This window comes from Trichomycterus rosablanca, chromosome 1 (genome assembly GCF_030014385.1).
Source record: "Trichomycterus rosablanca isolate fTriRos1 chromosome 1, fTriRos1.hap1, whole genome shotgun sequence".
In the NCBI taxonomy this organism is placed as follows: Eukaryota; Metazoa; Chordata; class Actinopteri; order Siluriformes; family Trichomycteridae; genus Trichomycterus; species Trichomycterus rosablanca.
Genome location: NC_085988.1, coordinates 45,517,966 through 45,543,151, shown reverse-complemented (window position 1 = coordinate 45,543,151; position 25,186 = coordinate 45,517,966). Strand labels below are relative to the sequence as shown.

At 37.4% G+C, this 25,186-nt stretch overlaps 2 protein-coding genes and 1 long non-coding RNA gene across 4 annotated transcripts in view; 1 reads left to right on the top strand and 2 right to left on the bottom strand.

The window, feature by feature from the left end:
• Positions 1–1,163: 1,163 nt before the first annotated feature.
• On the bottom strand, positions 1,164–21,822 carry hdac10 (histone deacetylase 10). The gene is made up of 20 exons (XM_062993504.1): positions 21,631–21,822; positions 21,378–21,512; positions 20,130–20,226; positions 19,940–20,037; positions 19,620–19,724; positions 19,471–19,539; positions 18,352–18,478; positions 16,774–16,839; positions 16,631–16,690; positions 15,901–15,990; positions 15,695–15,801; positions 14,961–15,028; positions 14,135–14,369; positions 13,247–13,337; positions 12,071–12,156; positions 11,773–11,826; positions 10,270–10,351; positions 8,937–9,128; positions 5,579–5,741; positions 1,164–1,524 (listed from the first exon to the last, which is right to left on the bottom strand). Exons 1-20 carry the CDS (start codon positions 21,690–21,692, stop codon positions 1,469–1,471), a joined length of 2,043 nt encoding a protein of 680 aa, XP_062849574.1. The 5' UTR covers positions 21,693–21,822; the 3' UTR covers positions 1,164–1,468.
• On the top strand, positions 21,405–25,186 carry LOC134311846 (uncharacterized). Its single transcript, XR_010011486.1, has 3 exons — positions 21,405–21,489; positions 24,252–24,639; positions 25,052–25,186. It is a non-coding gene; the product is annotated as an uncharacterized LOC134311846 (long non-coding RNA).
• LOC134311821 (von Willebrand factor A domain-containing protein 5A-like) overlaps positions 23,805–25,186 on the bottom strand; it is a 40,510-nt gene continuing 39,128 nt past the window's right edge. For both annotated transcript variants that reach the window (XM_062993497.1, XM_062993498.1), the window contains exons 20-22: positions 25,006–25,145; positions 24,442–24,565; positions 23,805–24,327 (exon numbers count right to left, since the gene is read on the bottom strand). In XM_062993497.1, coding sequence (XP_062849567.1) covers positions 24,248–24,327; positions 24,442–24,565; positions 25,006–25,145 — 344 coding nt within the window. In that variant the 3' untranslated portion in view covers positions 23,805–24,247. The remainder of the gene's footprint in view (positions 24,328–24,441; positions 24,566–25,005; positions 25,146–25,186) is intronic.

Sequence of the window (25,186 nt, the reverse complement as noted above, 5' to 3'; positions counted from 1 at the left end):
ATCCACTCATACCAGCACAACACACACTAGCACACCACCACCATGTCAGTGTCACTGCAAGGGGGTCAGTGTCAATTAAAGGGGGCCAACAAAGCATGCAGAGAAAAAGATGGAGTACAGTCAGTAATTGTAGAACTTCAAAGTGCTTCTATATGGTAAGTGGAGCTGATAAAATGGACAGTGAGTTTAGAAACACGGTGGTGGTTTTAATGTTATGGCTGATCGGTGTATACAGCACAGTGGCTCAGTGGGTAGCACTGTTACCTCAGCAGTGAACTGTGTTCATGTTTTTATACCCAAAGTTCTTCTGAGCACATGTGGCTTAGTTTATTACAGTATAATGACAAGTTATTATGCACTGCTGTCTGTGGGCTTGAATGTAACACAGATTTAATCGTGGTTTACTTCCTTGCCCTACACAGACCGATATTTTTCTATATTCCCTGAATATTGTAACGACATTACATATGGTAGATGGGGAAAGTCTTAAATGATTTGCATTACTCATGATTTTTTGAAGTGTTGAGCCTGAACCTCAGCCTTTTGAGAGTCCTCCTTTTATACCTAATCATGATACCCTTACCTGTTAACAATTTACCAGCTTATTGTGGAATGCTGCAAAACAGTGTAGCATAAATAGTCTATATATTTTTACTCTTATTTCACCCTGTCCCAACTTTTTGTGTTTGTTTTACAGGTATTACATTTAAAATGTGTTATTGTTTTTGGCTGACCAACTAAGTTGTATATTGTAAATATTAAAAGTATTTGTACTTTCTTTTACAGTTAAATTAAGGTTCAAGATTATTCCTAAATCACAGATTCTTATTTTACTGCTTTTTGCAAAATGCCCAACTTTAGTAGCTTTAGGTACATTTTTATCATGTGAAAGGTTGTTACACAGCGTTAGAAAAAAAATTGCATATGTATTAATATTGATTTTATTCCAGTTCGCCTGACCCCCAAGCTTAGTTAACCCACGTTTCTGCTATTCACACTATAGGTTTTGCCCTTATGTGCCCTTCACTCTGACACAATCTGCTGCTTGTAAACAATTGAGGCAAAACTCTAATCACAACTTTTATATCAAACAAGGTAAATTGTACTTTATTTAAAATTAAAAAAACAAAGAAACTTAAAAGAAATCACAATATTGTTGGAAGTAGCAGATAAAAAGTATCTTAAAATTTTAAAGGAGACATTTATACATTTTTCTTTATTTAAAAATATTTAATTACATAAACTGAGAAACACAAATTGATTAAAACATTTATTATTTGTCCTCTAAATTAGAATAAACAAGTCATTGTGAACTAACACAATAAAACACAGCATGCTGTCAATTACATTTTAAACAATATTTTTCCCACCAATTATAAACAGATGATAGTCAGTAACAGCATTGTTTTACTATTTAAAAAAACAGCAATTATGTGTAAAAAAATTACAGTAATGTCTCATGTAGTCCTTAATGGGCTGCAGGTGATTGTTCATCTCTACTGCTTTTAGTTCTGCTTTCTGAAACTAAACACATGCACGGTCATTAAAGTCAACTGCTCAGAACTAAATATCATAGCATTTCTAAAACCTTATATCATCCTTTTAAATTTTTTAACACCATACAATTCAAATCTTACTCCACATTATTTGTTATTAGTTCATTGGCATGAACGATATATTAAATGTTATGTAAATAAATAATTCAGTACTGGGCATTATTATTTAATGCTTAAACAAATCACTGGCACAAATCAATGCTGGGCACAAGACAGGAATACACTAAAACACAGCACTCATCCATCAGATGGATACACATATTCATTCATTTTCATATTTTCATTTAGGAGCAATTTACAGCATATACTCTACTCATGTGTGTTACCATATGGCACAACGGTGGTGTGGCTGATGAAGTGGGACAAACAGAAACAACAGTTCAATTCCCAACACAGTTTTGTCTGTACTCTCGTTTCTTTACACCTCCCATAATTTTAAAATTTCTCATTTCAAGATTAGCTGTGCTAAAATAAGTATAATCTGTGATAAAGTAATGCACTGTGATATAAACCGACTAGGCATAACATTATGACCACTGACAGGTGAAGTGAATAACTGATTATCTCTTCATCATGGCACCTGCTAGTGGGTGGGATATATTAGGAAGCAAGTGAACATTCAATCAAAGTTGAGGATAAGGATTTGAGTGAGTTTGGGCCAAATTGTGATGGCTAGACGACTGGGTCAGAGCATCTGTCACCATCATGGGTCAAAATGTGGAACTGGTGGACACGTACAAGTACTTGGGTGTCTGGCTTGACAACAGACTGGATTGGAGGGCTAACACGGAGGCAGTGTACATGAAGGGGATGAACAGACTCTACTTTCTGAGAAAGCTCAGGTCCTTAAAAGATGGTCAACATTTTGTTGCACACATTAATCAGTCTGTTGTTGCGGGGGCTTTGTTCTTTGCAGCTGTGTGTTGGGGAAGCAGCCTCAGAGCAGGGGATGTAAAGAAACTCAATAAACTGATCAGGAAGGCTGGCTCAGTTTTGGGCTGCTCACTGGATAGTTTCGAGTTGGTGGTTGGAAGGAGGTCACTGAATAAACTCACTACCATACTTGACAACCCATCACACCCCCTTCATGACCTGTTAGTCAGACAGCAGAGCACTTTCAGCAACAGACTCATCCAGCGCCGCTGTAATAAGGAACGGTACAGGAGATCGTTTATACCAGCAGCGATCTCGCTGTACAACAATTCACTAGTTCGGGACATCATCGAACACTAAACCACTTTCAGGACAGACCCATAGAGCAGGTTCTAGCATTCTGTTCATAAAGACTATACTACATATCTGTTGTTATTTAACACTACTACAGCTTAGTATATCACATTACATATCTTATCTGAATATTTAATGCCAGGATACTTCTATACTACTATTTTTTATTCTATTTATTCAATTACATAGTGTGTACAACATTACTTGTGTACTTAATTCTTGTATTTTTATACTTTTGTACTTTTATTCTCTGTACTTTAATACATTTGGGCTTTACTGTACTGGAGCTGCTGTAATAACTGACTTTCCCCTCTGGGATTAATAAAGCTGTCTGTCTGTCTGTCTGTCTGTCTGTCTGTCTGTCTGTCTGTCTATCTATCTATCTATCTATCTATCTATCTATCTACAAAACTGCAGCTCTTGTGGGGTGTTCCCGGTCTGCAGTAGTCAGTATCTATCAAAAGTGGCCCAAGGAAGGAAGACTGATAAATCGGCGACAGGGTCATGGGGTCAAGGCTCACTGATGCACGTGGGGTGCGAAGGTTGGCCCGTGTGGTCTCATCCAACAGACGAGCTACTGTAGCTCAAATTGCTGAAGAAGTTAATGCTGGTTCTGATAGAAAGGTGTCAGAATACACAGTGCATCACAGTTGCAGGGCTGTTTTGGCAGCAAAAGAGGGACTAATACAATATTAGGAAGGTGGTCTTAATGTTATGCCTGATTGGTGTATTAGTGACGTGTTGGAGCAGGTAAAAGCCAGTGGAATGGCAGGTTTGCTTCAAGGACAGTTGCAATTCAGCTTCCTTATGTTTCAAAAATACCTAATGTGTTTTTCATTATTTTTGTAACTGTACTTGTACCTTGTTAATCTGGATTAATTTTTTTGATTATATTTTTTTACAGATGTATTGTGCAAATGATACATACAGTGTATCACAAAAGTGAGTACACCCCTGACATTTCTGCAGATATTTAAGTATATCTTTACATGGGACAACACTGACAAAATGACACTTTGACACAATGAAAAGTAGTCTGTGTGCAGCTTATATAACAGTGTAAATTTATTCTTCCCTCAAAATAACTCAATATACAGCCATTAATGTCTAAACCACCGGCAACAAAAGTGAGTACACCCCTAAGAGACTACACCCCTAAATGTCCAAATTGAGCACTGCTTGTCATTTTCCCTCCAAAATGTCATGTGATTTGTTAGTGTTACTAGGTCTCAGGTGTGCATAGGGAGCAGGTGTGTTCAATTTAGTAGTACAGCTCTCACACTCTCTCATACTGGTCACTGAAAGTTCCAACATGGCACCTCATGGCAAAGAACTCTCTGAGGATCCTAAAAGACGAATTGTTGAGCTACATGAAGATGGCCAAGGCTACAAGAAGATTGCCAACACCCTGAAAATGGGCTGCAGCACAGTGGCCAAGATCATCCAGCGTTTTAAAAGAGCAGGGTCCACTCAGAACAGACCTCGCGTTGGTCGTCCAAAGAAGCTGAGTGCACGTGCTCAGCGTCACATCCAACTGCTGTCTTTGAAAGATAGGCGCAGGAGTGCTGTCAGCATTGCTGCAGAGATTGAAAAGGTGGGGGGTCAGCCTGTCAGTGCTCAGACCATACGCCGCACACTACATCAAATTGGTCTGCATGGCTGTCACCTCAGAAGGAAGCCTCTTCTGAAGTCTCTACACAAGAAAGCCTGCAAACAGTTTGCTGAAGACATGTCAACAAAGGACATGGATTACTGGAACCATGTCCTATGGTCTGATGAGACCAAGATTAATTTGTTTGGTTCAGATGGTCTCAAGCATGTGTGGCGGCAATCAGGTGAGGAGTACAAAGATAAGTGTGTCATGCCTACAGTCAAGCATGGTGGTGGGAATGCCATGGTCTGGGGCTGCATGAGTGCAGCAGGTGTTGGGGAGTTACATTTCATTGAGGGACACATGAACTCCAATATGTACTGTGAAATACTGAAGCAGAGCATGATCCCCTCCCTCCGGAAACTGGGTCGCAGGGCAGTGTTCCAGCATGATAATGACCCCAAACACACCTCTAAGATGACCACTGCTTTATTGAAGAGGCTGAGGGTAAAGGTGATGGACTGGCCAAGCATGTCTCCAGACCTAAACCCAATAGAACATCTTTGGGGCATCCTCAAGCGGAAGGTGGAGGAGCGCAAAGTCTCGAATATCCGCCAGCTCCGTGATGTCGTCATGGAGGAGTGGAAAAGCATTCCAGTGGCAACCTGTGAAGCTCTGGTAAACTCCATGCCCAGGAGAGTTAAGGCAGTTCTGGGAAATAATGATGGCCACACAAAATATTGACACTTCAGGAACTTTCACTAAGGGGTGTACTCACTTTTGTTGCCGGTGGTTTAGACATTAATGGCTGTATATTGAGTTATTTTGAGGGAAGAATAAATTTACACTGTTATATAAGCTGCACACAGACTACTTTTCATTGTGTCAAAGTGTCATTTTGTCAGTGTTGTCCCATGAAAAGATATACTTAAATATCTGCAGAAATGTGAGGGGTGTACTCACTTTTGTGATACACTGTATATAACTACAACAAATTAAAACTGTACTGTAATAAGAATATGTACCCAAAACTATTTTAAGCTGTAAACAGACTGGTACATTTGTTCAGCTGTTGTAGCCTGCCCAAGACCCTATAACAGCTGCATGACTAAGCCACCCCTCTACACTCATCAAAATTAGTGTGCCTAAAAACTATAAAAAGACAATCAGAAACTGTGGTGGGACAAACTTTATGGAAACCAACCTGTGTTCCGTAATAGTCCCCAGTGGTTTTGAAGTCTGTTCCTCTGTGCCTCTATAGCTTTCACATCCTCTGCCAAAGGAGAATCCAAAGGCCTGAGTGAAGTAGCCGAAGCCCCAGAGAGAGAAGCTCCTGTAGCACTCACAATGTCCTTCTCACAACCTTGCTTTAAATGAAAAATACAAACAAATATTACTCTAGGAACTAAAATAAGGTTTAAATACCATTCAAGAGCCACAAACAGGTTTGTATGTAATATCTACAGTGTATCACAAAAGTGAGTACACCCCTCACATTTCTGCAAATATTTCATTATATCTTTTCATGGGACAACACTATAGACATGAAACTTGGATATAACTTAGAGTAGTCAGTGTACAGCTTGTATAGCAGTGTAGATTTACTGTCTTCTGAAAATAACTTAACACACAGCCATTAATGTCTAAATAGCTGGCAACATAAGTGAGTACACCCCACAGTGAACATGTCCAAATTGTGCCCAAATGTGTCGTTGTCCCTCCCTGGTGTCATGTGTCAAGGTCCCAGGTGTAAATGGGGAGCAGGGCTGTTAAATTTGATGTTTTGGGTACAATTCTCTCATACTGGCCACTGGATATTCAACATGGCACCTCATGGCAAAGAACTCTCTGAGGATGTGAGAAATAGAATTGTTGCTCTCCACAAAAATGGCCTGGGCTATAAGAAGATTGCTAACACCCTGAAACTGAGCTACAGCATGGTGGCCAAGGTCATACAGCGGTTTTCCAGGACAGGTTCCACTCGGAACAGGCTTCGCCAGGGTCGACCAAAGAAGTTGAGTCCACGTGTTCGGCGTCATATCCAGAGGTTGGCTTTAAAAAATAGACACATGAGTGCTGCCAGCATTGCTGCAGAGGTTGAAGACGTGGGAGGTCAGCCTGTCAGTGCTCAGACCATACGCCGCACACTGCATCAACTCGGTCTGCATGGTCGTCATCCCAGAAGGAAGCTGACGCACAAGAAAGCCCGCAAACAGTTTGCTGAAAACAAGCAGTCCAAGAACATGGATTACTGGAATGCCCTGTGGTCTGACGAGACCAAGATAAACTTGTTTGGCTCAGATGGTGTCCAGCATGTGTGGCGGCGCCCTGGTGAGAAGTACCAAGACAACTGTATCTTGCCTACAGTCAAGCATGGTGGTGGTAGCATCATGGTCTTGGTCTGCATGAGTGTTGCTGGCACTGGGGAGCTGCGGTTCATTGAGGGAAACATGAATTCCAACATGTACTGTGACATTCTGAAACAGAGCATGATCCCCTCCCTTCGAAAACTGGGCCTCATGGCAGTTTTCCAACAGGATAACGACCCCAAACACAACCTCCAAGATGACAACTGCCTTGCTGAGGAAGCTGAAGGTAAAGGTGATGGACTAAACCCAATTGAGCACCTGTGGCGCATCCTCAAGTGGAAGGTGGAGGAGTTCAAGGTGTGTAACATCCACCAGCTCCGTGATGTCATCATGGAGGAGTGGAAGAGGATTCCAGTAGCAACCTGTGCAGCTCTGGTGAATTCCATGCCCAGGAGGGTTAAGGCAGTGCTGGATAATAATGGTGGTCACACAAAATATTGACACTTTGGGCACAATTTGGACATGTTCACTGTGGGGTGTACTCACTTATGTTGCCAGCTATTTAGACATTAATGGCTGTGTGTTGAGTTATTTTCAGAAGACAGTAAATCTACACTGCTATACAAGTTGTACACTGACTACTCTAAGTTATATCCAAGTTTCATGTCTATAGTGTTGTCCCATGAAAAGATATAATGAAATATTTGCAGAAATGTGAGGGGTGTACTCACTTTTGTGATACACTGTATATTAATATTCAATATTAATGGGTGTAATGTTATTTTTCAACAAAAAAACGATAAGGATATTTGGCCTCATGTATTCTTTAATTACCATTTTTGGTTAGTTCCATCTTGTAATCGACTGCTAACTTCCAACTTTAAAGTATGTATTTTAAATGCTAGACCTGCTCTGGTCCATGGCATTTATATTAATGTCATACCTAAACATATGTGAATATCAAACTCAAACTCACACTAATGTTTCATAATTTAATGGGTGGCACTTAGCTTGTTGGTTAGTGGCAGATCAAATAATGACTGTTAGGTATCAGTTTAAAGATAGCAAAATGCCTGATACTGAAATGCCACAGAAAAAAGCTTATCTGTATACTTGATACTTTCATATACTTAATTGTATACGTAATTAACAAAAACAATCATCTGTATGTTTTAGATTTACTAGAAACTAGTCTATTATTATGCCACATCAAAATCAAACAGTCATATATAAGGAAATTGTGATTCAATGACCAGGAATCAATTAACACCAATTGACACTATATGGCCAACAGTACATTGACAGAGTGTTTGGACCATGAACTTGCTGGACACAAAAAAATGATATTAAAATAGAGTGAGCGCTATGTGATCTTTTCAGCTATATCAGTAGCCACTCGTCTGACAATTCTTCTCACAGGAGCTAGTAAAGATCCGTGCCCATTTAGTCAAAAGAGAATTTGTATGACTGGGCGATGTTGATCAAGAAAGACTTAATTGATGTTCCAGTTCATTACAAGACTAAGGTCAGGCTCCTGAAATTTCTTTAAAGCAAGCTTTTCTTTATGTCTTTATAACTCTTGCTTTGAGCACAGTGGTCATTCAGTCATGCTGGAACAGGAAAGAGCCTTCCCTAAACTGTTTATGCAGTAATAATTTTAATTAAGTTAAAAGCATGTCATTTCCTTTATATAACTAATTTATTACACCTGTTAGCAATTGCAGTGGCTGAAACACATTATTTGCAAACAAATTTGCAGATACTGCAGAAGATAATTTAATATTAATTTACTGAAAAAAAATTATGTTTTACGTAATTAATCATATAATCAGCAATCATACCTAAAAACTGAATTTGTGGCTAAATATATGAATTGTATGAATTTAAAATGTGTCAGTCAGTGGAGGAGTATGTGCTGACCTGCGATAAATTGAAGAGTTTAACTCTCATTCTCTGTTTTAAACACCAGTATTATATCAGGCTTATTTAAGGGTGCCCCACTGTTCAGCATCCAGTGGTGTTGGCCACTGTCAGAACAGACATGACTGGCTGGATGGCTGAAATAGCCAAGCCACTGGTAGGTGTACACTCTTAGCGCTTCAGGAAGGCCATCCAGCATAACACTGTGCTAAGTCTGGTATTTTATTTGCACTTGCAGTTGGCAGATCGTGTCTGCATACTTTACAGCCAACATAGCTAACTGATTAAAGCTAATGCAGTGTGTGTGTGTGTGCGTGTTAGGCTGCCACTCACTTTAAGCAGTGCCACAGTTGTGCCCTGAGCCACTCCCTGCAACAGACTGGTGAGTTGTGCCCAGGTTGGCACCTCCAACAAACCACTGTTATCTGGCAAGACCTGAATCACCAGGTTTGGGTTATACTCATATGTCAGTGGCAAAAGTAAACCCAGCACTGCTGCCATGACACTTGCCTTGGAGAAAACTTGCTGAAAAAAAGAAAGTGAGATTTTAACCATGATGACAAATGCTAATGCTACACTGAGGTGTAATGCCTTGCAGCAATTCAGTTTAATAAATGCACTTTAGATGTAGTAAGGCCAGATTAAAGTGTGTTATTAATCCAGATTCCCAGGTGAGTCCCTCTGCTTCTATAAAATGTGGCCCAAAGTAAAATATGTTATATGGTCAAATGACTATGTAGTGTGCCTTTAGAAATTCGTGATATGATTGGTTATTTACACCGGTAAGGCATAACATTATGACCACCTTCCTAATATTGTGTTGGTCCCCCTTTTGCTGCCAAAACAGCCCTGACCCGTCAAGGCATGGACTCCATTAGACCCCTGAAGGTGTGCTGTGGTATCTGGCACCAAGATGTTAGCAGCAGATCCTTTAACCCCTGTGCGAGGTGGGGCCTCCATGGATCGGACTTGTTTGTCCAGCACATTCCACAGATGCTCTACTGGATTGAGATCTGGGGAATTTGGAGGGCAAGTCAACACCTCAAACTCGTTGTTGTGCTTCTCAAACTATTCCTGAACCATTTTTGCTTTGTGGCAGGGCACAGGCCTGCTGAAAAAGGTCACAGCCATCAGGGAATACCGTTTCCATGAAAGGGTGAACATGGTCTGCAACAATGCTTAGATAGGTGGTACGTGTCAAAGTAACATTCACATGGATGGCAGGTGATGAAGGTTTCCCAGCAGAACATTACAAAAAGCAAAGCAAAAATGGTTCAGGAATGGTTTAAGGAGCACAGCAACGAGTTTGAGGTGTTGACTTGGCCTTCAAATTCCCCAGATCTCAATCCAATCCAGCATCTGTGGGATGTGCTGGACAAACAAGTCCGATCCATGGAGGCCCCACCTCGCAACTTACAGGAGTTAAAGGATCTGCTGCTAACGTCTTGGTGCCAGATACCACAGCACACCTTCAGGGGTCTAGTGGAGTCCATGCCTCAATGGGTCAGGGCTGTTTTGGCAGCAAAAGGGGGACCAACACAATATTAGGAAGGTGGTCATGTTATGCCTGATCTGTGTATGTTGACTGTATGCTGCCTTGCCTTTTTAAATCAAGCTACTACTAATAATAATTACATCCAATCACGAATGGCTCAGAGAAACATACCTTGCTCAGACACACAGGTACATGATAGGGTGACTTGACATCTTTAGGCTCATTTCTGCATATCTGCAGGAGAAGTACGTTTCTGTGGAAAGATCCAGGGAGTCAATTAATAATTAATAGTCAGTTACTTTTCTTCAGCTCTGTTGATTTACATCTTCATGTATAACGCTGCACTTAACACAAAAAAAAAATACATATGTGTAAAATGTAGGGCTGTCGTTAATTAACGCGTTAATATTTTAATCGCGATTAAAAAAATTTATCAACATTAAAATTTTTAATCTAAATATTTTTATTTGGCTGTTTGTGCCACATACATATGTGTCTCTGTGGTAATGAACTGTATTTCAGATGATGTAAAGCGCATGAACTATACACGGAACTTTACAAACACTGCTGTTAAGTGGATCACAATGGACTGTATAAAGCAGGCAGGTCCGCGATCGGGTTTTGTACGGCCCGTCTACTGTCTTAAATTGTTCAAACAGAAAAAGTAATAAATTATCGTCGCTGTCCGATGAAAAACTGCTTTAAGCGGTTTTCACTAGTTTTACGTGTTACTGAAAAGATGAATGAAATCACGTGATCTTTGTAATGAGTATTTCCATTGGCTGCTAGAGCTGCCCATCAAAACCACATATCTCCTCCTCCTTCCCCTCCGGTAAGAAGTGAAACTCTGTGTGATGTTTCATCTCTACAGTTTATTCAGCTTATTCAATCACATGGTTATAAACATGATTTATATTTGTGATATTTGTAGTGTTTTAAAAACACATTTGTATCTGATATTTATATGGACTAAGCGTTTACATGGACTGTATTAATTAACACTTTTTTATAGCTACAGTCAATAACTTATAATGTCTGGTAATTTGACTGTTTTAGGTATTTATAGGTGTTTCAATGGTAATTTAGAACAGTATTTCCAGTCATGTTTCTGCACAAACACAGTATTAAAAGGTTTTCTTAATAGATCTATGAAATAATCATATCTGTGTTTTGATGCTTTATTGATGCATAATATTAGATCAAAATATTTTGAAAAGCATTATTTCTGAGTTAAGTAAACTGTCAAGTATTGTTCAATATGAAAGTCTTTTTTCTCGTCTGTCTTATGGTTATGTATGACAGGAAATACTCCAAAGGTACCAATGCATATTTTATTGTTTAAAATACTGTCATCAGGGACTGCTGGTACTCAGGCACTTTCACATCATCAAATCTGGCCCTCCTCCAAAACAGTTTGGAGGGGGGGTATTATGAACAGGAAAAGATCCTCACTTTTGTCAAATAATGTGCTTTCTAAAATGAATTTTATAATATTTTTTAAATGTTTTCATTGGTAAACATATTCTTGCAATTAAAATGTGCATAACTGTTCAAATTTTGCTTAATTATTAGTTTGCGATTAATTGAGATTAATCGTGATTAATTTTGTTATTTAATCGCGATTAATCTCGATTAAAATTTTTAATCGCGTGACAGCCCTAGTAAAATGCATACCCATCTTCAGTATCAACTGGAACACTGGCATCTCCAACAAATAGCACCAAAACCCTGAAATAATGTGCAGAAACAACAACATACAGCACCATAAATTGTATGTTTACAGTTGTAGTATCTCTAAAAACAATTTGATAAATATCTATATTTTAGTCTTCCAGATCCCTTTCATCTCAAAAAGTATTTACTACTCATACAAGGGGCTTAATAAGTGCTAAAGCATATGTTATATAACGTTTGTGACGTTTAGCTCTGTTAAAATAACACTACTTAAGAAATAATTATAAAAAGTTCATACCGACTAGACATTGAGTTTAAGGCATGCTTCACTGCACAGTTCAGCGATATGAACACATCAGGTACCACAAGCAAGCCATTCCGCACCTGCCAATAGCTGGTGGTTAGAACTGTTCATTACACAAACACATGCATAAAGCTACACTACATGTTGTACACCCTATTCACCAAAGTAAATAAATTAATATTGAGTAACCCCCTGGTTTACAACTATAATAGTCTTCACTCTTTTAAAAAGGTTTGCACAATATTTGTGTCCATTCAGTCAAAAGAGCATTTGAAAGGTCAATGGTTAAAAAATAAATAAATAAATAAATAAATTTAAAAAAGGCCTGGTTTTTAATCAACGTTTCAGTTCATTTCAAAATTGTTGAATGGGATTAATTTAGGGTTTTGTGCAGGCCACAGGAGTTCCTTAATATCAAACTCATCAAATCATATATTTGTGAACCAAACGTTGAGGTAAAAATCCAAGGGATGTTTGTTTATAAAATTGAACAATTAAAATGATTTTGTTCAAAATGTTACATTAAAGCAGTAGAACACAAGAGGAAGTGTATATGTATCTAATATGAACAAGCAACGTGGTCTTGCAGACATGGATTTAAACTGCTTGTTTAAAGTTTAGCAATGATTATTTTTCTACAGGTGCTTCCCTGTTTGCTCCAGGCTCCCTGAAACATGCAAAAGGTGGATTAGCTGCTCTAAAATCCACGTAAGTGTGAGTGAGTTAATATGCAAGTGTGTTAGGTCCAGACTTTGGAATCTGTTCAGGCAAGAGTCTTACTCTGTGCTCTTTTCTGGATAGCACCAGCCACACTGCAACCTCCTGAAAATGACTTCAGGATTGATATTTCCCTCTTTTTGGTTTTGTTTAATCTAAAGCTGGTTTTGTTTAATCTAAAGCTAGTAGATTACCAAATTATAAGTGATGTGACCTACTGGTAAGTAGTGGTACCACTCTGTCCTGATTAGTTGGATGTACTGTACATAACCACAGAATACCTAATATTTTTTCATTTATGAAATGTTGAGCTAAGGACTTAGTTGATAGTTATTTTTGATGGTAGATTTTGTAAAAACAGAAACAAATCTTACTATAAACTGATGAAGACCCAGCGAATTGAAGTAACTACTTACTATTGGGTGTACGTGTTAATTATAAACGATAACATACCTCTTTGCTCTTGATTTTCTCCAAAACTGAAACAACATTTTGAAGGCTCTTTATTGACTGCTCATCTGTGACATTCTTAAAATGTTCATTCCTGATGGACAAAATATACATAAAAACTCTTACATTAAATCAAGAATAAATTTGAATAGTGTTCAGCATATGTGGAAACTTTAAGACTGTTGGAAAAGCATCTCTAGTGACTGACGTATGAAAATAATTGAGTTGACAATGGTAATTTTACAACCATAAAAACCCCTAAAATACAAAATGATTTTATTTCACTGAAACCTTGTTTTTGCCTTTGCATAATTCCAATAATTCCACTGCATAGTTCCATAAAAACTTACAATTTAAAAGCTGAAAATATTATTAATTATTATAATGTTAGTTTCTAATAAAAGAAACTCAGAACCAAGAACATAGAAATTATGCTTCAGCAGTGGTGCAAAATGTACAGACTTTTTTCATTTCAAGACCCGTAGCGCTGCTGATACTGCAGTGAAGTGGACCATCATGTCAGACAGTGGCAAAAACAGCATTAAATAAAACCTTTTTAATGTGGTACAATGTGAGGTTCTTGTTGACTTATTTTCAACAGCATACAAAGATGTCTCTATGAGTTGTGTACACACACTAGATTCAGTAAGAATATCATAAATTCATGAATATTAATAATCTCGTGAACACACTAAATTGTGTTATAGTGTGTATAACATTAAGAATATTAACACATTGTTATTAATCAGTAAAGCTAGAAGATGACTGCTGACAGTCTTGAGTTCAGAATTTGCAAATTGTAAAATGTTACAGTCTTGGGTATTTAATAATGAAATTTCTAATATCAGTTTTAAAAATCTGTATTTTTGTATTAAACTCGTCATGGCTTACCTAATTTTCTCTGCCTCCTCAACACATTTAGGTGATATTTCACCCAGGTGCTTACAAGTTTCTGGCAGCACATCCTCCAGATCTGTGGGTACCACCACAACTGTGTGCACAGGAGGAGCAGGTCTAGCTAAAGGCTGAGGCCACACTATATCCTCAGTTTCCTCATCTTTCTGCTCACCATCTTTGTCCTCCAATCTGCAGCGCTTACTGCTTGGCTCCGACACCGGGCTTATAACTAGAACATCAGATTATTACAAGAATGAGTTTGAATTGCTGGTCTGAAAATATCAGTATTTTAAGTGCTGATCATGACCATACATGGTTTAAGACAGCTAGTGAAAGTTCTTAATGATCTGGGTTTACATAATTTATATGCAAATGCTTGTTTTCAGAACCTTGAAAGCATCTTTCTTTCTCCCTCTTCCGGGTCCATGCTTCACATCCATTTGTGGCTACTGGCCAGACCAAGGCTTTCATTAATCATCAATAGTAGCTTAGTGATGGTGCTAACTGACCATCTATGCCAGTCCCATTCCCACTGCCATTCACTTCACTGTGTCTTTGATGTGTGTGTGAATATATCAGAATTATAAACATATACACACATATTAATTTTTGTGATTGCCTCTAAAAGCTGTACATCAAAATTAAGTTATATGTCCTGTCATTTATTCTTTTAAATCAAAAATCAAAAGTAAAGTCCGTTTTTATTTTATACGTTTTTATTAACTATGGATTAAACAATGATGGATGACAATAACTTTAGGCAGTTTCAGGCTATTACCAACAAATTAGTCCATGTCTGTACAATAAAAATCTAACTTACCTGTGTGTTTAAAACAGCCCCAGTACTTATGGTGAGCTGCTCGAACATTATGAATAGACTCCAGAGCACTAAAGAGAGAATGTTAAGATAATAAGTGTTGGGCTAAACATAATTATGTATGCAGGATTATACAAATACATCTGTTATGCAACACTAAAGCAATAAGCCACGAGAGGCCGTGCATTACTGTGATTTTAGCACGGGGATGACGTTCACGGGGAAAACTTCTTTCCCCGTGCTAAAATCATAACAGTAATGCACGGTCTCAAGTGGCTTATTGCTTTTATAAAACGGCGGTCAAAAAAAAAAAAAATAAATACAACAATGTTTAATTCATAAATGTATTTATCGTGTATAAACTTACAATAAAGCATTCTTCCGCGACGCAAAATAGTTCGATTAACAGTGTTGCTAGGCAACATGAGGGCGAAAATAACATTAACTTTTTCTATTCAGTGGCGTATTAATATGGAATGATGTGAGGTGGTCCTAGGTGTGCGTTTATCGGGGATTTTACAACGGCTTCGAATGCGGCTCAGCCAATCAGATTTTAGGACCGGAACTATCCGTTTTATAATGATCAATTTAATACATTTCCCCACATTTTTAAATTACGGTTGCAATTACTCAAGCAACTGTTTTAGCACTTGGTACAACCTCTACTTGCAATTTTTATCAGAATAGAGCACTATCCTGCAAAAAAAAAAAAAAGGTTTTACTGTTGCCAAACCCACCTGTGACATGGTGAGCCAATACCAGTCAGTACAGGAGTGGGATCTCCAAGAAGAGTCTGCACTGTTTGACATACTGATTGAGCAAGAGAGGTCAAGTTGTAACCACCCTAAAAAACAAAAAAATAGGAAAAATTCTGATATTTCTTTGTAGTACTAGACAAATCGCAACCATTTATTTAGGTTCACAGCATTGTACATGATCCCACCTCCAAAACAACGCACATCTTTCCATTAGCCAGAGACATCAGTAGGTGTGTAAGATGGCCGAAAATCTCTGGCAAAGCAACCATGTGACCCTATGGGAAAAAACACAAACATTACTATGTTAATATTGGGTATTATATTTATACACATTACTCCAGTTGTTTGTAAAACAGACTACACTTTGAACCTGAAGTTCTAGGTTTAATGTTGATGTAATAACATTAAAAACACGTCTGGTTTTGCTCCGACTTGGACAATAAAGGTGGTAGTAAAGTCTTCTCTATGAATATGTGAGTAGCATTTGGACACCAAAGCTTTTGCATTAAGGTTAAAATGCAGACAGATAAACTATAATGAAATTTCCTTATAAAGACTGATAATACATCAGTAATGTATGTAATACATACATACAAAAAAGATCATATATTATAATACACATTATCATAGTTTATAAATAGCAACAGTCCTCATTTCATTTGGACAGATCACTTATCAATCATAGGGCAACACACACATGTACTCACTCTCCTACTAATGCTGAGAGACAATTCAGAGCAGCCAATACACCTTTTGCATGTATTTGGAAGAATATTCGAGTACCCAGAAGAAATACCATGTAAAACCAGCTGATTTGACTTACTGAAAAGATCTGGAATTCCCATCACAAAAATGAGCACTTTGGTGAACACAGATTTAGCCTAAGTAGATTACTATGTTTAGAAAATGGCTCACCTCTGGATCTCCTATTGCAGAATCAAACCCTGCACTGACCAGCACCAGCTCCGGATCAAACTGCAACAATGAGAGGGACGATTAACAGACGCACTTTGGAAAAGTACAGAAACATTTTTGAGCCTGGAGTCTACAATACCCACCTCATATGCTACAGGAAGAAGAACATGAAAAAACACAGAGAGGTAGTCACTGTTGGTCATTCCTACCTGTGCCAAACAGGAAATGAAAAAAATAATAAAACCTTCTTAGTTAGACTGAGTAATAGTAAAAAAGTCAATCCGTAGTCAATATGTAGTCATTAGATACATTTCTAGATTTTCCTTTTTTCTATTGGTTTAGTGCAGGGTTTAAACTGGTGTGAGAACATGTTAGGAAGAGCAGAATATAAATAATTATAGATGACAAACTGTTGGTTAATAACTCTGGTAGTAAAGTGTTCATCTACATGATTTTATTCATTTTCCATACTTTATCTAGTGACCCATCTGTAGTAAGTCACTGATATTAATTCACAATATTTTCTGATATCTAGGCAATAATACGCTTTAATTTCTGCAAAGAACAAATAACAACAATAATAATCAGCTCTTTAGAAAAATCTATAACATGGACAAGATATAGCCAGTACCAAGTTAGTTTCTTCCCTATTTATAATGAATATTTATATATCATTAATTTAACAATGTATTAAAAACACACACATACACAATAACATTTAACTACATAATAAAGTGGTGATGCTATTACTTACCTACAAAGTTATGTAGTTAACCTAATACACTATAAGATAGTCTATAATTACTGTGTTCAGGTGTTTCAGAAACACCCACATAAAATCAATATGTAAAATAAAATAGATGCTTTATATTATGCATAACTTATGCATAACTGATGCAATTACGACCTCTGCTGGCTGATTGATGGCATCTGCACAGTAGAGAAATAATGCTGATCAGGATGTGGCTCTCTGTACACAAGGCTGATCCGCATATGAACCCGCCTCCTGCAGGTGAAACGACGCAGTCGGCAACTGCTTACGTGTCGGAGGAGGGCGTGTGTCAGTTCGCTCTCCTCAATCGGGGCGAGGGTCAGCACCAGTAGAGAGGAAGCATAACGCAAGTGGGTAAAAATTGGATGCGCTAAAAATCGGGAGAAAAGGTTTGATGATTTTTTTGGGTAAGAACTGCAGTGACTTGCAAAGAGTTCTGCTTGAAACCTATCACACATTTATGGGATGAATTTAAGCACTGATTGCATGCTAGGATAGACACAAATTCTCACTCACACTCTCAAAATTCTTGGAAAAAGATTTCCCACTAGGGTGGAGGCTGTTATTGTGGTAGAGCCACAACAGACTATTGCAGAGCACAACAAACAAAAGCCGTAAGCCTCATTAAGATACTGGTGTACCTAAAACATCAAAGTTATGCTGTTGTTTAATTTTTAGTGCAGTGAATGTATTTCTGTGCAAGGCAATGTGCATTAGAGTACCTGACAATATTTATGACATATACTGTATATTAATGACAATATTAACCATATTACTTTAATTGAGACAGTCAACAAATTACTTGACATGCAACATGCAGGTGCTGAATGCTCTTTACTTGATATAAAAAAAACTTTAAATCACTAGATCTGTATTAGTATTACTTGAAACTAGTATTTCCTTTCATACTGGTACCCTAACCTCAACTGGTCTTAATATGAATTAGCACCTTGTTCCAGGGCAGGTTGATATTGAAGCCAGCTCCTTTGCCTTTACCCACACTGTCATAGTCAGACTCTGCTAGGTTGGGCCAGAAACTCATGTGTTCATAACGATGCCATGAGAAATACAGCACACTGTAAAACAGAGAAAAAAAAGTGAGGAGGAGAGTATGAAAAGGGAGATAGCAGGACAGGAAGAAAACATAAAGCTGCTAGGGTATATGCAAAAGTGAACTGAGAACTTTTTAACATTTGGCCATTTTAGTAGCCTTGCCAGGATTGTATCCTGCATAGCTGGACTAAGATTAAATTCGTACCTAATATGTAAAGTAATGTACTGTATAATCAGTAAACTTACAAGTTTAAACTTGCTGCGGACAGCGACAGTGTTACTAAACCATTTTAACTATGGCCCGTTTATAGATTGCAAATGATTTTAATGAAAAAGATTTTGTCCTAACAGTGCAAATCCTAGTTTGCTCATATATTTATTGACTACCTTTTTACTTAAAGCTAGGGATGTAAAAATGCACCACAAGACAGTTAAAAATTGATTCACATTTGTAACGATTCTATTCGATTACATGTATAATTAATCAATATTCACTTTAAACAGCAGAGGGCACTGGCGCTACACACCTCGTCTTGTTAACGTCACTACAGGGTTGCCAAGTTCGGAATTTTCCAGCCAAATTCATTTGTGTGAGGATACTTTCTTTACTTGTATTATTCATTTATTTATTTAATGTGGGATTTATTTCATTTCAGTTTTTTTACACAAAAAGGGAAATGTGCAGCATTGTTTTGCATAGTTTGTACCTACCTCAAAAATAAAAGGACATTCATTATTGTTATTTATATAACTAAAAGATAAGCACAAATACAGTATTTTATTTTTTTAAAGAGAAATAATGAAAAGAAAACATTTGTCATAATTTATCTTCAATTTAATTTTGTTTAAAAATGGGGAAAATAACCCAGTATCATGAATCGCATTGCATCGTGGGTAGAGTGTATCGTTACATCAACATACTTAAAGCAGATTTTAAGATTAACATTAACTGTAAAAAGTTTTGCAAATTAGGTCTTAGGTTTTTTTATTCTCAGATTAAAAACGCTATGCTTACCTGGGATCCTCTTCAAAGCAGTACTGTATCCCTTGTCCATGGTGAACATCCCAATCCACAATCAATATCCTGAACACATAAAAACCACCTCAGGCTAGAGTGATAAGTTTGCCTCCACTGACACTATTTACAGCTATGCAACAGCATACCTGTTGAGCTTATATTGTTTTTTGGCATACAGAGCAGCTATAGCCACGTTATTGAAGACACAAAAACCATTGGCCTCACTCCGCTGACTATGATGACCAGAAGGCCTAAAAAAAACACAAGAAAAATGGAAATTATTTCCTAAGAAGAAAATAAAGATAAAATGTAATATCTGAGTCACCAGCACCAAACATAAAAACTTAAGCAACCAGTACTGATCTTTAATAAAGTGTTTGCATTTTAACTACTGTTCGTTTTAAATAACTGTAAATAAGAAAAATTAAAGAAGAATTGAATCTAAAATAATATCGTTCATTCTTACCTTACAAGGGCCATTCCATTTCTCACTTTCCCAGTCATCACACTGTCCACCAACTGAAGGGCAGCCCCAGCTGCCAGCTTAGCACAGTGGTATATGTTCTATACACATGGCAAAAATACAACAAATTAAAATAAAACATGTTTACGAGATTGAAAATAAGAGGGAAAATTGAGTCTATGGTAGTCCTTACTGGATGGAAATAGACATCACCAAATTGTTGAGTAAAGGTCATCAGATCCTGTAAGCTCATGTGCGGAGTCTGTTTCACAGCTTCAAGGTATTCTTTGCTGCACACAAGGGGCATTAAGGGGAATTATGACCTTTTAGATTGACTATCTGTCATTTTGGTAAACTGTAATGTATTGAACATAATCTCAAATAAATCTCATTCAATAAAACTAAACAGAAACTCAAAAGTGTTAGGTATTATAGTTATATTTTGATGTCCACCACTGAAGAAAGCTCAAGCTCTCAAGTTCGAATCTCAGCAGTGCTAAAAACAAAGCAATGTGACCAACAAGCACAATTGGGCATATTTGATTATCGCTGGACTTCTTTCTCATCAAGTACCAACCGGTGCTCCTGTCAGCAAAATATCTGATGCAAGCTTTTCATTTGTAAGAATTCTCATTTTAATTATAATAAATCCAGCTTTTCTGGGCTAGAAGACTCTTTCTAATCAATGTTTAATTAACTGAATGCTGTGTTTAAGTGGAACCTACTCCACAACTGATTCTCAGCGAATCGACTATTTTCTGATCCGACTCTCTGCTATTCGATTCGGTTCACATTCAATTTAAACCTAATTTGGTCGACTTTGTGAGTCAGAAAGTGTGCGGGTTTTAATAACACGACTTGGTGTTTATAATGCTAATTTGCTACTGCCTTAATAAAAAAAACTTATATGTGCTATATATAAAAAAGTAACATCGCTAGTAGTTTGCGACCGTGGTAAAGTTTGTTTTATATTATAGTCGCTGTACGTTTGAGTTCTTTCGTCTCGATTTCGGCCAAAAAACATCCAAAATGAATAAAATAGCATGAACTGACTCTACAGTAAACAAGGAACAAACTACAATCAAATACATTTTTTTTTTAATCTTCCCTTACTTTTTAGTTAACGCTATTTCTTAAATGAGAGGTTCATCTGCGTCGAAAAACTAAGGGAGCGTCTAAAAAGTGCATGACGCAAAAAAAAAAAAAAACTGTTTAAAATACATTAAAGGTTGTAGTAGTTAACCAGTGACATGTACTATTCACTACACCTGTATCGCAGATTAAATGTCCTACAGTTAAGGTACAGATAAGATTTATTACTGTATTCATACTGTAGGACTTTTATACTGTGATATAATGTAGTAAGTTGTACATGTCATTTTTTGGCCAAGAGCGAGACTTTACCACGGTTGTACAGTGTGTTGCAGTGAGTAAACCCAACCTGTGGAACAGAAGGATGTCCTCGTCAGTTGCTTGGCGGGTGGGAACATTTACACACCTCTGCTCCAAACCTTCCTTCTTCAGCGCCTCATAGCTTACTAATAATCGCTCAGGTACCTCGATTTTACACGCAGGGCTGCACATAACAAAACAATCCAGGCATGTTCTTTAACTTGTTCAAATTTAACTTGTTCAAATCAAAACTGCACATCACATGGTTAAGTTGGAGAAGTTATAGAAGTTATTAAACTTACTCAGTCCAGAGAAGTTTGTACCGAGTCATTTCTTCATCGTAGATTAATGCCGTGCCAGCCATGATGCCAAACCTGCTTAACGCTATCAAACCACAACACAAAGAAAAACTTGACAAGCTAATAGTAATGTTCCCGTCACTTAAATTGTGGATTTCACAGGTATCTCTTTGTTTCAGGGCGCTGCCATGTTGTTTACTCGTCGAGCGTAGGCTTGGGTTGTATTCTAAATCCCTCAGATCTTAGTTATATAAGTGCACTACATAGGGTTAGTGCTTTTACCCTGTCTGTATAGCTGCGTGCTTGTATAGCCGGAAGCAATTTGGAATTCGTCCCATAGCGGTGTTAAAGAAACAAGCAATTTGTGTGGTCATTCAGAGTCAAGCCTCAGTGTCTCAGACGAATTAAACTTTTTATGTTTTAATTATAGCTGGATTCTTAAACAAAAAGTCATCACTGCAAATTGTATCTTCTTTTGTATAACACTTCTTACGAGTACACCCATAGTAAGTTACTTTTGTAGCTTATTTTTAAGGTCAAAAAGACACTAAGATGAAAAGTCAGTTTTGGTATATGAAAGTCAACATTTAAGCTGAAAATTAAAGTAAGTCAAAATCCTTAAATAAAAATGCATATATTTGAGATATTAAGAATTTGAAAGGAAATAAAAGATTGACTTCTCAGGTGTTCTAAATTTTAGAGCAGTACATTTCTTTAAAAAAATTATTAATTGTGCATAATTGCATTTTTTTAAATGTGTAATATTTTAGCTAGTTCAGAGATTCTATTAAAAGTTTGGGTTAGGCTATTGGATAATAATAGCCTGAATAAAGTTAGCTAAGCTGAATGCTATATTTCTAGTGATTTCTAGAGGTGGGTAGTAGGGTGGCACAGAGGATCAATGGGTAGCACTGTCACCTCACAGCAAGGTCCTGGGTTCGATCCCCAGGTGGGGCAGTCCGGGTCCTTTCTGTGTGGAGTTTGCATGTTCTCCTCGTGTCTGCGTGGGTTTCCTCCGGGAGCTCCGGTTTCCGGTTACCAATTTACTTCACCAAATTCTAGTTAAATTTGCCAGACAAACTAAGGTTAAATGGTGGAAGTAACAATTGTTCAAAATACAGTAACTTTAAGTACTGAATGGTACCGTTTATAAAACTCCTGTCAGGTTGTTCTTTATAAAAGAGATATTCTGATCAAAATAATAAATAAAATGATTTATTTCTAGAATACAATACTAACTTCAGAAGTCAGATATGACAGATAATTGATTAATGACTTGCATGTGCTTAAAATGAATTTGTACACGATTTATCTTTATTTGCTGCTATAGGGTAGCGCTGTCGCCTCACAGCAACAAGGTCCTGGGTTCAATTTCCAGGTGGAGTTGTCCTGGTCCTTTTTGTGTGGAATTTGCATTTTCTTTCCTTGTCTGTGTGAGTTTCCTCCCACAATCCAAAAACATGCAAGTGAGGTGAATTGGAGATGCAGAATTGTTCATGACTTGTTCATGAACTGATGAATCTTGTGTAATGAGTAACTACCTGTTCTGTCATGAATGTAAGAGTGTAAAACATGACGTTAAAATCCTAATAAATAAATATTTGCTGCTATATCCTGATGTGGGGCTTAAAGGTCTGGATGTGGGGCTTGGGCACAGAGCAACACCACATCAGCATTTGATGCTGATCTAAGCCAGGGCATCACACATTCACTTGTACAGCATCAAATCCAACTTATGTTTTTTTTTTTTTTCAGAGGGCAATGGTCCTGGACTAGCAGTTGTAAGGCCCTCAAATTTAATGCTTAAATGTAAATGTGGGAATCTTCTGCAGACACAGAAGTCTTTATTCTGTAATGCACATAAAAGCTTAAACGCAAAGCCAGTCTTTTATCACTTGTATAGAGAGGCTACAATGCTGTCACTGTTTAACTGGTGTTTTTCTCCTTAATGCCAAAGGGGTTTCATCCACAACAAAGATTAAAGCAAATCAACGTCTCAGCCTCAAAGTCTCAAACAATATAATTGTTTAAAGTGATATAATATAAATAAATAAAAGTTTTTTTTTTCCTACTCATTGTTTATATTGAGATTTAAGTTAAGGTCACCCCACATTGATTGTGGTCAGGGCTCTGTTCCTAGTTATTGAGGTAAAAAAACCTGAACGGATGGAAAATGGAAAGCATATTATTTCTTGTGTAAAACAGGACACAGGAGAATTACATTAAGGTTTCCTTCTTTACTGAGGATTACAGTCACAACTTGAAATGGTTCAATGTCCACAAAGCTTGATTACATAGGCACAGTTTCACCAATTAGTCAGTAAATCGCATAATGTAAATGGTTTACATGCAATCACACATCCACACAGTTTGCTTATGCTGCCAAACAGCAGAACAGCTTGGGCATGGGGCTACATAGGGACCGAATCAAGGAAAGGGGTGGGACCAGACCTACTCAGGCGATGACAATTAATCAATGGAACAGAAATCAGTTAAGTAGAAAGGAAAACCGTTAGAACCGTTAGAATAGTTTACAAATACATACGATAAAATATATTATATGTAAACATATATAATTTAAGCTTTTGCTTTAATGCTGCAACATTCTTCATTAAATTCTTCAGATCCCAAGAGCATCTTCTGTAACCTGACAGCCAAGGAGAGAATTACCTGCCTGTACACACTCTGCCAGAGTGACCACTGTAACACACACACAATCATTGACTACGATTTTAATACAGTTGTAAAATATTTGGGTTAAATAAATATTATTGTAGTTTAAGCAGTAAGTCCGGGTTAAAGTGCAGAGTTTACCTTTCTGAGTTTGGATCCATGCCACTGCTTTCATGGCCACAAACTGCCACTCAACCTGTGCATCCATCTGAAAACCATGTAACCAGATCAGAGCTAGCAGTGTAGCCCAGACCCCTGGATCCACCTGCACATAAACCACATTTGAAGACATGCCTACATTACTACTACATTCCAAAACAGGAAGTCATCGATGGCTTAGTAGGTGAACTTTTACATTGTGGTACATTTCAATTAAAGGAGTGTTAATTCTCATTTTCAGATGATTAATTTTGCACATATTTTTTGTGAGCTAATTAACCATAGACATTCTCATGATGTTTTTTTTTACCATTATATACAAAGAGTGACTGATTCCAGAGCTGACTGTTTATATGTTTTAAAACAAATAAAAATAAATGGATATAAATGAAACAAAATTATTTAAAATATTAATTAGCATGTGATTAAAATATACTGTATTAGAAATATTTCTTCAATCTTATAAAAAAAGGTCATGTGGGATTATAAATAAGATGTAAACAAGTGACATTAAGGTAGGTTAAACAGTTTTTGATTGTCATTAACCTCCGCTGGCATCTGTTTAACCAGCTCTTCTTTTTGCTTTTTGAAGACCTGTGCCAGTGTTGAATCCATTTCCCAGAAACCTGAAGCTTTCTGAAGAGAAACAAGCTGAGTCAAGGGGTCCTTTACAGATTCAGAAGACTCTACAGAGACAGAAGTGCACAAATAAACCTACAGAACAGAA